We start from the raw sequence: 14,042 nt of genomic DNA, 5'->3' as shown, positions 1-14,042 counted from the left end.
GACTCAAAACTACCTTAAATAAATTAGGAAAATATAACAAAACCATTCGGCCATAATGGAACCAATGATTGGCCGAGTTAACAACAACCGTAAATAGAACTAAGCTTCTTTATTTTCGGCTTCAATCACTTGAACAAGTGTACAAAGTTTAAGATCATCAGTTATGAGCCCTTGAGCTTCACTTGACCCTCCATCTTGCACTTGAACTTGACGAACTAGGGCTTACATAGCCTCTTGAAGTTTCTTAGCCCGACTCCTTGTAGTTGGACCTCGCGGAACCACTAACTCTTTACTTGACATTGGTCGGTCCCTACTCGAGCTGCTATCGTTCCCCTCCTCTTGAAGGCGATTTGTCCCTAAATCAAATGCATCTCCTGCGAGATAAGGTTGCAAGTCAGACACATTAAAAGTGGCATGTACCCCGTATTCACCTGGCAAGTCCAACTTGTACGCATTGTCATTAATGCACTCTACAACTTGGAAAGGCCCATCTCCCCTAGGCATGAGCTTGCTGCGCCTATGCATGGGAAATCTTTCCTTGCGTAAATGCAGCCATACCCAATCACCAGGTTCAAATACAACCTTTTGACGACTTTTATTAGCTCCTTGAACATATTGTAGGGTCTTCTTTTCAATATTAGCTCTTACCTTTGCATGCAAATCTCGAACATACTCAGCCAGTTTCAAACCATCCATGTTAGTATGTTGAGAAATAGACAATGGAGATAAATCTAGTGGTGTGAGTGGATTAAACCCATACACAACTTCAAAGGGTGAGTAGTGTGTAGCACTATGAACGGTGCAGTTGTATGCATACTCTACATGTGACAAACAAACTTCCCAAGTCTTTAAATTGTTCTTTATAAGTGAACGTAACAAAGTAGAGAGTGTCCTATTAGCTACCTCGGTTTGCCCATCCGTTTGAGGATGACTAGAAGTAGAAAACAAGAGTTTAGTTCCTAACCTTCCCCACAAAGATTTCCAAAAGTAACTAAGGAACTTAACATCTCTATCAGAAACAATTGTACGTGGCATACCATGCAAACGAAGAATCTCTCTAAAAAACAAGTGAGAAACATGTCTAGCATCATCAGTTTTGTGACAAGGAATGAAGTGTGTCATTTTTGAAAAACGATCAACAACCACATAAATGGAGTCATGACCATACCTAGTCCTAGGCAAACCAAGTACAAAATCCCTAGACCCAAGGAATGGTAGGAATAGGTAATGGTGTATAGAGCCCATACGGGTGTACCTTGGATTTGGCAAGATGACAAGTAACACACCTTTGGATAGTACGTTCCACGTCTCGCCTCATCCTTGGCCAATAGAAGTGCTCTTGGAGTATAGAAAGTGACTTAGGCACTCCAAAGTGACCCATTAATCTACCACCATGTGCTTCCCTAACAAGTAATTCACGCAAAGAACAACTAGGAATGCACAGTTTATCTTTAAAGTACAAAAACCCATGGGATAGAGAATAACCCTCTCGGCTACACTTAGGAAAATTTGAATATTCCTTACCAAAATCAGGGTCATTAGGGTATGCCTCTTTAATCAACTCAAAGCCAAGCAACTTTGTATCAAGAGTAGTGATTAGAGTATACCTTCTTGACAATGCATCAGCCACTACATTGCTCTTGCCGGTTTTGTACCTGATCACAAATGGAAAAGTGTGAATGAAAGCAATCCAACGTGCATGTCGCTTACTTATCTTGTTTTGAGACTTGAGATGTTTAAGCGACTCATGATCAGTGTGTAGGACAAACTCCTTAGGCCTCAGGTAGTGCTGCCAAGTTTGCAATGCTCGAACAAGTGCCAAAAGCTCCTTATCATATGTTGAGTAATTCAACGAAGCACCATTGAGCTTTTCACTAAAGTAGGCAATTGGCTTCCCCTCTTGAAGTAACACGGCCCCAACACCTATACCAGAAGCATCACACTCAACTTCAAAAGTTCTTTCAAAGTTAGGTAAACTAAGTACAGGTGCATGTGTGAGTTTGTGTTTAAGCAATTGGAAAGACTTAGCTTGTTCATCTCCCCAATGAAATGGTTGGTTCTTCTTCACAATGGATGTAAGAGGCGTGGCAATGGTTGAAAAGTCCTTGACAAAACCTCTATAGAAACTTGCCAACCTGTAGAAGCTCCTCACCTCACTAACACTTGAAGGTGTTGGCCACTCCATGATGGCCTTCACTTTGCTTTGGTCAACATGTATACCCTGCGAACTTATAACATATCCTAGGAACACAACCTCGTTAGTGCAAAAGGTACACTTTTGAAGATTAGCATACAAGTGTTCCCTTCGAAAAATCTCTAAAACAGTTTTAACATGCTCAACATGCTCATCTAAACTTTTACTATAAATGAGGATATCATCAAAGTAGACTACCATAAATTTGCCCAAGAAAGCACGTAAGACATGGTTCATTAAACGCATGAAAGTACTAGGGGCATTAGTCAGGCCAAATGGCATGACTAACCACTCATACAAGCCATGTTTAGTCTTAAATGCAGTTTTTCATTCATCTCCTTCTTTCATCCTAATTTGATGATAACCACTTTTAAGATCAATTTTAGTGAAGATAACGGCACCATTAAGTTCATCAAACATGTCACCTAAACGTGGTATAGGATGGCGATACTTTACCGTGATGGCATTAATGGCACAACAATCAGTGCACATCCTCCACGTTCCATCCTTCTTGGGGACAAGTAATACGGGTACCGCACATGGGCTAAGTGACTCCTTCACCCAACCTTTCTCTAACAAAGCAGCTACTTGTCTCTCCAATTCCTTAGTCTCCTCAGGATTACTCCTATATGGTGGTTTATTGGGCAAGGAAGCCCCAAGAATGAGATCTATTTGGTGCTCAATTCCCCTCACCGGTGGCAGACCACTAGGAATATCCTCAGGAAACACATCTCGATAGTCTTGCAAAAGTATAGTGAAGACACTAGGCAAGGAAACATCGAGTTGGTTAGTAGAAGTAAGCACAACCTTACAGATAAGAAGGAAAACTGGTTGATTAGACAATAAGGCTTTGCGCACATGCTTAGCCTTAGCAAGCAACACTCTATTGTTCCCTTCCTTGACCGAATTACCTTCAGCCCCTTTCAGAGAGTTGGATTCGGTTTTACCCTTTCTTTTTACCTCTCGGGTGGTATCCAAATCACTGCTCTTTTGTTCTTTCTTTTTCTCAGTATCTAGTTCAAACTTCCTTTGAAGGATAGCTTGGTTCTCATGCACTTGTTGGGGTGTAAGAGGTACAAGTATCACCTTTTTGTTACAATGAGAGAAGGAATAACGATTGCTAACACCATCCCAACTAACCCTCCTATCAAACTGCCAAGGACGCCCAAGGATAATATGTGCAGCTTGCATAGGCACTACATCAGATAAAACTTCATCTACAAATATACCAATGCGAAAAGGAACTAGTACTTGTTTAAGTACACATACCTCTCCACTATTGTTGAGCCATTGAAGCTTGTATGGATGGGGATGGGTGGTAGTTGGCAAATTCAGCTTTGTCACCATGAGAGCACTTGCCACATTTGTATAACTGCCAGGGTCAATCACCAAACTATGAACCTTCTCTTGGATGTAACATCTAGTGTAAAAGATGTTTTCTCTTTGAAGTTCATCTACACTAGCTTGAGTAGATAATGCCCTTCGAGCAACTAATGTATGACCGAGTCTATCAAGAGTTGGTTGTTCAATGATCTCCTCTTCATCCTCTTCTTCTCTCATAAGAGGTGGCATTCCCTCGCAATCATCCTCTTCATCATCGGTCACAACTTCTCCATTTTTTACAAGCATCACTCGTTGATTTGGACATTGTGATGCAATATGGCCGAATCCTTGACATTTGAAACACCTCACATCTCGGTTCCTAGCTTTGGAAACATCTGGGTTAGGGTTTGGATTGCCTTTTGCATTTGATCTTGAAGGAGCTCCATTCGGCTTTGAGGGATTTGCACCGGGCTTGGAGAGACCATGTGAAGCCACGACTGGCTTGTTCCAATTGGAAGGTTCCGATCCTCTCTCCTCTTTCTTTGGTGGTTGATTTCGCTAACCTTCCCCTTGGAGGTTAGTGTTTGGTCGATTGTTACCCCTTCTCTTGAACCTCCTTTCCACCTTGATTGCTTTGTCCAATAACTCATGAATTTCAAGGTAGTGTTGAAGCTCCACAATATCAGCAATTTCGGGCTTCAACCCTTGCACGAATCGTGCCATAGTAGCCTCGGGGTCTTCACGTACATCAGCTTTGATCATACCCATCTCCATCTCCTTATAATACTCTTCAACCGACATGCTACCTTGAATTAGATTTTGCAGTTTGTGGTGCAAATCTCTATGGTAGTAGCTAGGTATGAACCTTTGTCGCATGACCCTTTTCAGTTCATTCCAAGTAGCGATCACGTGCCCTTCATTCCTCCTTTGCCTCATGCGGAGTTGATCCCACCAAGTTGAGGCATAGTTGGTGAACTCTAGGACGGCTAGCTTTACCTTTTGGTTCTCCGTGTAGTGGTGGCAATCAAAAAGCTTCTCCATTCGACTCTCCCATTCTAGGTATGCGTCGGGATCTGCCTTGCTTGAAAAGAAGGAATGGTTAATTTAACTCCTTTAGGGATGTCATCCTCACGTACCAATTCAGTTTGGTTTCTCCTTGGAGGGTGTTCATAGCCTCGGCCGCCTCTTTCTTCCCCAAAATCAATCTCACCGTTAGAACCATTGGACTCAGCCACTTGATGTCTTGCTCGAGTTGTATTGAATACACTTTTCGATCCCTCCATGTTATCTATGCGCTCATGTATTTCCTCAATGGTTCGGCGCAATTTCTGCTCTTGGTCTCCAAACATAGCCTTCATTTGAAAGGCTAATTGAGCAATAGTTAATTCCTCTTCTTGAGCCATGGTGTTCCTGCAAAATGGTTAGTAGTAAACAAGTAAAGTACCTCGCACGCTCCCTCATGTGTTTCACTTACTCTCATGTTTCACTCGAATGTCTAAGTCACTCTAATGAGCTCGCCGAGCAACTCTCTAAACCCTTGATTTCCTTCTTTGAAGAGATCAGAAATTCCTCAAGAAGTCCAAGGACTTACCGCCAATGGTCCCACAAGAATGTGGTGCAGAGGAGTGGTTCACTTGGTGATTTGATATATTTTTTTTTGTATAAGAAAGGAATTAAGAAGACACGGACAGAGTGTGATTTAAGCAATTGAAGGAAGACACGGACAGAATGCAATTGAAAAGAACTGCGGGTGATTGACACACAAGGAATCGACAATGACTAAGGACAAGGTTTTCCGAATTTTGGGACTTGATGGATTCGGATTGTACTGGACTAATGTAACCGACTCACAGCTGAAACTAGGGCCTACTTAGACACTTGAAAACACCATAAAGTTGCTGGCACAAATTGAGTATTAATGTCGGTTTCTGGTCAGCACAAGGGGTGATATAGTAACGAGTTTGGGAATTGGCAGCTTTGGTTTATGCGTTTGGGAAATTCCCTAGAGCTGTCTTGATCGGTTGTGGAATATTGGGCGGTGGGCTGGCTGTTAGATTGTAGAAACCAAGAAGTTCGAAACGGAGTTCCCAAGGGAATTTGAGTGCAGTCAGAATTTGGAAGCTAGGGAGTTCCAAATTCAATTGGAAAGAAATATGTCTTGGCTGCTATGTATTCCGACTTTCTTGCTTCTTCTCCTTTTTTTTTTTGCATGGGTCTTTTTTTTTTTCACTTCGGATCAATACTCAAGAACAAGATTTCAATCTCAATACATGCACACAAGTCAGTCGCTGATCAGGTTTCAAGGACCTGTTTCAAGAATTCTTGTTCTCTTTTGGCAATTCGGATCGAAGGTGTCAAGAACAAGAATGGTTAGGTAGCCGTTGATGACCTTTGCAAGATAGTCTTGTGGCCAGGACAGCAAGGCAGCCGCACAACAAGACTTGGTCCAAGCGGTGGTCAGCCAAGGTTTCAAGAATCCAGGAGCAAAGTGGGTGAGTACTTGTACCAATCAAGACCACCACTAAGTATACCAAACAGATTCAGCCGCTAAGTGATTTTCAAGAAACAAAGGTAAGCTTTTAAAAGTCTCCTAGACAATTGCCGAAACAGATTCAGCCCCCCCTTTTTTTGACTCTATACGGCTACTCACGAATAAACAAGCAACTAGATTTGCACAATTACCTAATGACAATATGCGACACGGGTAAGACACAAAGACAAGACATGATGGATATTCGGGAGACACAACAAAGGACGGACAGATTTGGAACGACACGAAAAGAAAAACTTACACGACTCGACCGGATATACTTGATACGTCAACTAGCTCTGGTACCAACTGATACGAACCCACCTAGAAGGCCTGAACTCGTATCCCATTAGTCACGGATCTAGATGCTGAAATCAAGTTAAGGGCGGAATTCCTTGACCCACTAGACGAACAGCTCGCGAACCTTGAATTTAATCGCAACCCACAAGAGTTTGAATAAGTGAACCTAGGAATAAGGTAGAAGATGCCACAATCAAGTGTGATTCTTGATTGATAAGTCCAATGAACACTCAAGTAAATTCTCAAGTATTCAAAGAAGAATCTCTTAAAAAGAGAGTTGTTATCACACAAGTGAAAAAAAGAGAGAATAAAATTCTGATCGTCCCGTTCTCTTTGAGAAGAAAGGCTATTTATAGCCTTTACAATGAAACCCTAAAGCTTAAGCTGCCTGAATTGAAGACTCAAAACTACCTTAAATAAATTAGGAAAATATAACAAAACCATTCGGCCATAATGGAACCAATGATTGGCCGAGTTAACCACAACCGTAAATAGAACTAAGCTTCTTTATTTTCGGCTTCAATCACTTGAACAAGTGTGCAAAGTTTAAGATCATTAGCTATGAGCCCTTGAGCTTCACTTGACCCTCCATTTTGCACTTGAACTTGACGAACTAGGGCTTGCATAGCCTCTTGAAGTTTCTTAGCCCGACTCCTTGTAGTTGGACCTTGCAGAACCACTATCTCTTTACTTGACATTGGTCGGTCCCTACTCGAGCTGCTATCACACCAATTGACATCGCTCATCATCAAGAGTAAGTACTAGGTCATTCGGGTAAGCATACATCGTCCTACAGGGACAACAGGGAAGTCTCGAGGTAGGTGAGTAACGTACACGAGCTCTCCTATCACGAGCTCGGTAGTAAATAGATCTAAGGGGTCCTACGTGACCATTGGCATGACCATTCCCAGTAGTAGCAGGGTTCCCGTTCCCATTCTCCATCCCTGCAAAACAACCACGATTTTCGGATTAGAAACTTAAATCTGCTAACTCGCTCAATATCACTTAAGGAATAACTAAGTTATCCAGTCACTATTCTCGAGAGTAAAGTCTCTCAAATATCTCCCCAAACAACTCTTTAAACCTAGGCTCCGATTTTCATCCCTACAAGCTATCACTGAATTTTCAAACTAGTTCCACAGTTTGATATTCTAAACTTTTAAACCTAGGATGCACTACATAGATCTGAATCCTAAACTCTGATACCAACTGTGACGCCCCCACTTCTCCCAAGGGCGAACCCAAGGGTATCCGTGGGATGCCTGCCCAACTCTCGCTAGGACTCGAGACAATTCCAATTCAAACTTAAAATCTAATACTAATAATGAAAGTCGGAATAAAGGTATGAAATCATTTTCATACATAAATATTTGGTCTTACATCACAATTTCAAATTTACAATCACTTTTCTCAAAATATACAACAACCAAAATGTCTAGTTGATTACATTTAAAACCCTAATACAAAATCTACGGAAAACAAAATCTACGGAAATCCATTTCTGTTAAGGAAAACAAATCTACGGGGTGAGCAATTGCTCATGAGACCAAGAAAACACACATGCAAGCACGTTTTCCAAGTAACAATCCCAATATTCAAGTAGAACAATAATATTCAAGTAAATTACAATTCGAGCGAGAAAAGTAAACAGAAATAATTCAAGGATATAGGAGCTCTCAGGAGCTATTTTCCACTTGCTTCGCCACGGCTGGATCCGATACCCCCTCGTGATGACACTCTGTCATCCGGGTGTGACAGGTTGTCGAAACCTATACAATAATAAAATTAAACCTAATTGCCAAATAAAGTAACCAAAACCCGATTCCAGGTACTGGAGCAGGGGCTCTAGGTGTGCAATGAGTTACTTGATTCACCCTGTTCCCGAAGAGTTTGCTTGATCCAATATACCTGAATGGAATGACTTTTCACAAAGAATTATTAATTTGTATACAGGGCAAGTAGGGTCGTATCCTCAGGGATTGGGGATATTTGTCTTTTAAGAAATCCAAAGTAACACAGGGGGTAATTTTGTAGGAACGATGACGATCAACAAATTCAAATAAGAAAATAAAAATAAATAACTAACTAGAAATTAAATAACAATTCACTGAACTTAGAGTAACAATGATTAAAGGTCTAAATCAATTAAAACAAGAAAATAATTAAAAATAAAATAAAATAGGCAACTAAAAATCAAGGTAACAATAATAATTAAAGATCTAGCCAAGAAATAACTTCAGCAATGTTTCACCTAATTGATCATCGATGCACATGCAATTCCAATTATTTATCAGTAAATAGGTTATAACTGCCAAACAAGCGATGACAGTCAACCCCTCCTTACTATGTCAGTGATCAATGTACGCCCGTTAATCACTACTCTAATTGTGAAACAATCCTAGGTACGTCCGTAAGATTTAATTCTCCAATTACCTTATGTATTAGAGGAGCCCTATTTTAACCAAATAACACACTACCAGGGTTATTTCAGATTAGCCCGCGTATCCCCCTGACACAAACCCAATCGTGGCAGTTGTCACTAATTCAAGGCAATTAAACAATTACGGATTTAAATGCCCTAATTGAAAATAGATTACCAAATTAACTAATTATCTGGATCCAAGACGATCAATTAATTAAATAACCATAAGTATAGCAATCGAGAAATATGCGAATACCAATAAATAAAAGAGAAAGATAAAATTAAATCGATCTCACAATTTTTAGGCAACCCAAAACATCCGTTGTTTCCTGACTAGAGTGAAAAAATTAGTTCATATTTGATGAACTGAATCCACAGGAAGTTGAAACAAGAGTCGCGGCCATTGTCATAAAAATTGGGAAAATGCAATTCGCTTCAATCAAGAAAAAATAGCAACGTTACAAGAGGTGACCCTCTGTTTGACTTCGGATGACATACGAAAAAGCAAAAGCAATTGCCAAGAGTTCAGATGAAGAAAAGTCAAGGTTTTCCCAATTTTGCTCCTGACATCCGTAGATGAATCCCACTACCACAAGCTAAGAAAGTAAAGTCAAAGCTAAAGGAAAAAGGAAAGAAAACATAGTGCTAACTCTCTGCTACCCTTTTGTTCCTATACTAATTGCTATTTTCCCATCCCTCTTCTGATGCCTCTCTCCTTGCGGCGGCTCTTAGGGAAAAGAAAAATTCAGCCGTCCTCTCCTCTTCAGTAATTACCAAAATGGGCCAAAGTTTTCCTTTGCCAACAATGCCCCTAGAGTAAGCCCTATGACTTGGACACCTTTCCTGTCAAATTGGCACTTGTTTTCATATTTTCGTTCTACTCCCTGAAATAAATGTAAAATACTAAAAGTGAGTAGAATCTAACAATTAATCTACATCGGGTCAGGTAATAGGGAAAGTTAATTATAAAATAAATGATAAAATTGCAACCTATTAATTCCCCCCACACCTAAACCATGCTTGTCCTCAAGCATGAGAACAGTAAATAAGCACCAATATTTGACAATGGTCATTACTCCATCTACCATATTGCCAAGATATCAGGAAATCATAAATCAAGCATCAGTGATAAAAATCCGAGTAACATCACCCCGGTTAGCTTCTAAACCACAAACTCCTCTAATTTCAGGTTAACTAATCTAAGAAAAAGGAATGATGCACAATATTTATCAGCAAATGGTCCAACTATTAACCAAAATCTCAATATTAAATCTATAAATCAGCAAGCTGACTTTTATTATACACTAACACAATCTTCACTTTTTTATCACATTTTTCTACTTTCCTCTTTGTTTGATTTTTTTTTCTTAACAGTAACAAAAGACTTAGTCGTTAGCCATTGGAGTCTTTTTGACGCGAACTCTGATATTTGTTAGATAAAAGAGCCCGGTTACTCAGCTTCTATTGCCACGTGACCACATACTCATAGCAATTACTACTTTTTAACGCGAGAATCGACACTTTTGATGAAAATTTCCGGTTACTCGGTAGTAAAGACTAGCGGAACACAGTCAACTCTTATTCACAGTCAAATAACACAAAAATTCAAAATAGACAAAAATCAAAAGAGAATTTACATCAGCTAGCCTCATTTTCAAACATGGAGAACTGAGGTTAATAACCGAATCAATTCACATGAAAATGACAACAATCATTCCCTATGTCTAGGAAAGTTAACCAAAAATTATAAGAGTCAAGCAGTTACCGATATTCACCAAAAAAATGTTTTGGAGTCAATCACATTAACTCGATACACTTCTAATATCAAAACTTGGCAAGAGTACATTTAAAGTCAACAACCCAACATCAAATCTTGGTATTCACATGAGAGCTAAGCACCAAAAAGAAAAAAAGAAAGAAAATGAATGAAAGATAGACAATAACGAACTAGAAATAAATGCAAAGCACCTAAAAACTAAAAACTACTAAAACTAGGAAAAAAAACTAGTACCCCATCTAACCCCCCCACACCTAAAGGACACATTGTCCCCGGTGTGACAAATAAACAGCAAAAGTGGGGGAAAGGGTAATAGAACTCCCCTGAAATCGGGTCAAAGTGGTGGGCAGGCCGCGGTAGGGGCGGCCGAAGGTGGAGCTGCGGATGGCGGAGCTCTGAGGAGCTAGGCCGCTACGAGGTGGTGTGTGCACGATGGGCGCTGCCGCGAGAGAGGAGGGACGCGGTGGCATCGGCAGTCGCGGGCGGCTATAGGAAACGGCGGGTAGGCTGGCAGTTGGCGTCGCTGCAGGCTGCGGTGAAAGAATTGATGGCGGCGGCGAGCAAGGAGGTTCGTTTGACAGAGAGAATGAAACAGCGGAGAAGAAAGAAAGAAAAGAGAAAGAAAAAAAAAGAAAGAAAAGAAAAGGAGGAAAAAGAAAAGAAAAAGAAAAGAGAAAAAAATAGTTTTTGTTTTTTTTTTCTCAACGGAAAAGAATTTGTTTTTTTCTTTTTTTATTAATTAATTAATTAATTTTTTTGAGAAAACTTTTTTATTTTTATATTTATTTTTTTCTAAAAATTATTATTATGAACAAAACTTATTTCAAAATTCAAAATTGGAGAGTACCCGGGAATCGATTACTGTCTTCGGGGTTTGAATACTTACCTTCCCCGTGAACGTGACGTGGGCACGCCAAGAGGGCAAGAACCCTTCTGACCATGAGCTTTTCTTATGACTTGACGCGGGCGCATCAAAAGGGCAAGAACCCTTCTGACCATGAGCTTTCTATATGACATGACGCGGGCACGTCGAGTAATTGAATTATCTTTGCATTAATGATCAGTTGAATGGACCGTGTCTGAAAAGTTGCACCTTTGACTAGAGTCGTATTGGTTATTGATTAATCCTTGTTTATTTCTATTAGTTGTTTCATTAGTTAGTTAATTAGTTATTTTATATTCTACCTAAATCCCCCTATTGTTAACTTGAACTTCAGTAAGAAACGAATTACTCCCAATCCCTGTGGATTCGACCCTACTTGCCCTGTTTACAAATCAGTAATTCCTTGTGAATAAGCAACCCCATTCTAATATATCGGATTAATCAAACTCTTCAAAAATAGGATGAATCAAGTAACTCATTGCACACCTAGAGTCCCTACTCCAGTACTTAGAATTAGGTTTTGATTACTCTAATTGGCAACTAGGTTTATTTTTATTATTGCACAGGTTTCGACAACCTGTCAATTTTTTACGCCGTTGCCGGGGACAGGCGTTAGTTTATTTGTTTCTTTTTAAGTTCATTTTTTTTCTAATTTTCTAGTACTTCTCTAGTATATGCCCCATTCCTCTTGAGCAGGTGAATTAATTTTTGACCATGAGATAAAGAAGACTGCGCATAATGGCAGCTTGAGCGATTCTGATCAAGAAGATGACGCCATGGCTAATGCTCGAATTTTAAGGGAGTTGGCTGCTCCAAATTTAAATCAACAGTCATTATGCATTACCTTTTCAAATTTAAATGAAGAAACTCTTTTTGAATTAAAATCTGGTTTAATTCACCTTTTACCTTCTTTTCATGGGTTTTTAGGTGAGGATCCTTACAGGCACTTGCAGGAATTTGATGTAGTATGCACAAGTATGAAACCCCCGGGAATTACTGAGGAGCAGATAAAAATGTGAGCATTTCCCTTCTCCCTCAAGGATGTGTCAAAAGGTTTGTTTTACTATCTACCACCAGGTAGTATAACAATTTGGGAACAGTTAAAGAAGAAATTTTTGGAAAAATATTTCCCTGTGTCAAGAGCCGCCTGCTTGAGGAAGGAAATCCACGGCATTGCACAACATCTGGGGGATTTTGTTTATGATTACTGGGAGCGATTCAAGAAATTATGCATCAAGTGTCCTCAACACCAAATAACTGAACCAAATAAGTGAGCAATTACTTATCTAATATTTTTACCAGAGGCTACTTTTCAATGACAGGAGCATTATTGATGCTGCAAGTGGAGGGGCATTGGTGAACAAGATTCCTCTAGAAGCGTGGGAGTTGATTGAAGGAATGGCCGAGAACTCGCAGCAATTTAGTACAAGAGAGGATGTCCTGATACGTAGAATGAATGAGGTAGAAACATCTTCTATCCAACAGCAATTATCTGAGTTAACATCCTTTGGTAGACAGTTGGCTGTAGGAAGTGCTCTACAAGCCAAGGTGTGTGGAATTTGTACTACAGTGGGTCATTCTACAGAGATGTGCCCAATGATTCAAGAAAAAAATGCCGAGCAAGTAAATATGGCTGGTCACGTGCCCGAACCAAGAAAGCCATATGACCCGTATTCGAACACGTACAATTTGGGTTGGAGAGATCACCCTAACCTCAGCTATGGAGAAAATAGGCAATCGAATTTTGTACCAAGTAGACTACAAGGGTATCAACATCAATATCACCCTCGCCCATCGCCACCTCCTCCAAGCTCTAGTCCGTCGCTAGAAGAAATGATGAAGCAGTTAATTGCTAATCAACAAAAGACGGATTCTAACCTATAAAGTGTGAGAAATCAACTAGGACAGATGCAAGCAATATAGAGTCAGATGAGTCAGATGGCAATAGCAATTAACCGCCTAGAATCCCAAGTCCAAGGAAGACTTTCATCTCAGCCTGAAGTTAACCCAAAGAACATGAGTGCCATGACCCTCAGAAGTGGAAAAGAAATTAAAGGGCCTACGGTTCTGGAGGATAAGAGTCAAGATCAAATTCAAAAAGAAATGAAAGATGAAAGGTGTGAATTGACACCTATACTGAGCAAATTGAATTCTCCAATTTATGAAGAATTGCCCTCACAGACCATCGTCGACGTTAAAAAATATGAGGATGTAAATATCCGGACAAATGATAAGGAATTGCAAGAGTTTCATGAAAATGGATCTAAAGATGTAGCTGTAAAGGAAATTGAAGTGCAAGAAATGAGGCCTCAGCATCAACTCGTTCAAGTGAATGAATTCAGTGAACAATCTCTAAATGCGGTGACATCTTCTCCATTCCTTAATCAATATTCTCCTGACTCTTATTCTTCAATTCCTGTTAGTGAGATTGAATTTATTATATCAGAAAATTTTAAATTTCATGACAGGAATAAGTTAAAAGTGGCGATGGCAAAATATCTTGAACCAATAAATGCGCATGATGGAGCAGTGAGTGAAGAATTCAGATTATTGTTGACTTGTTTGGCGTTATCTACTAGTCCATGGAAGACCGTAGCTCATGTGCTCAAGGAT

General features: G+C 39.9%; 1 protein-coding gene across 1 annotated transcript; it reads right to left on the bottom strand.

Moving 5' to 3' along the window:
* Nucleotides 1-222: 222 nt before the first annotated feature.
* LOC140010606 (uncharacterized) lies at nt 223-3,823 on the bottom strand. Its single transcript, XM_072057908.1, has 4 exons — nt 2,563-3,823; nt 1,770-1,923; nt 1,525-1,655; nt 223-818 (listed from the first exon to the last, which is right to left on the bottom strand). Exons 1-4 carry the CDS (start codon nt 3,821-3,823, stop codon nt 223-225), a joined length of 2,142 nt encoding a protein of 713 aa, XP_071914009.1.
* Nucleotides 3,824-14,042: the final 10,219 nt, after the last annotated feature.

The sequence above is a fragment of the Coffea arabica genome, chromosome 7c (assembly GCF_036785885.1).
Source record: "Coffea arabica cultivar ET-39 chromosome 7c, Coffea Arabica ET-39 HiFi, whole genome shotgun sequence".
Taxonomy (NCBI): Eukaryota; Viridiplantae; Streptophyta; class Magnoliopsida; order Gentianales; family Rubiaceae; genus Coffea; species Coffea arabica.
This window is presented reverse-complemented; position numbering and strand designations above follow the sequence as displayed.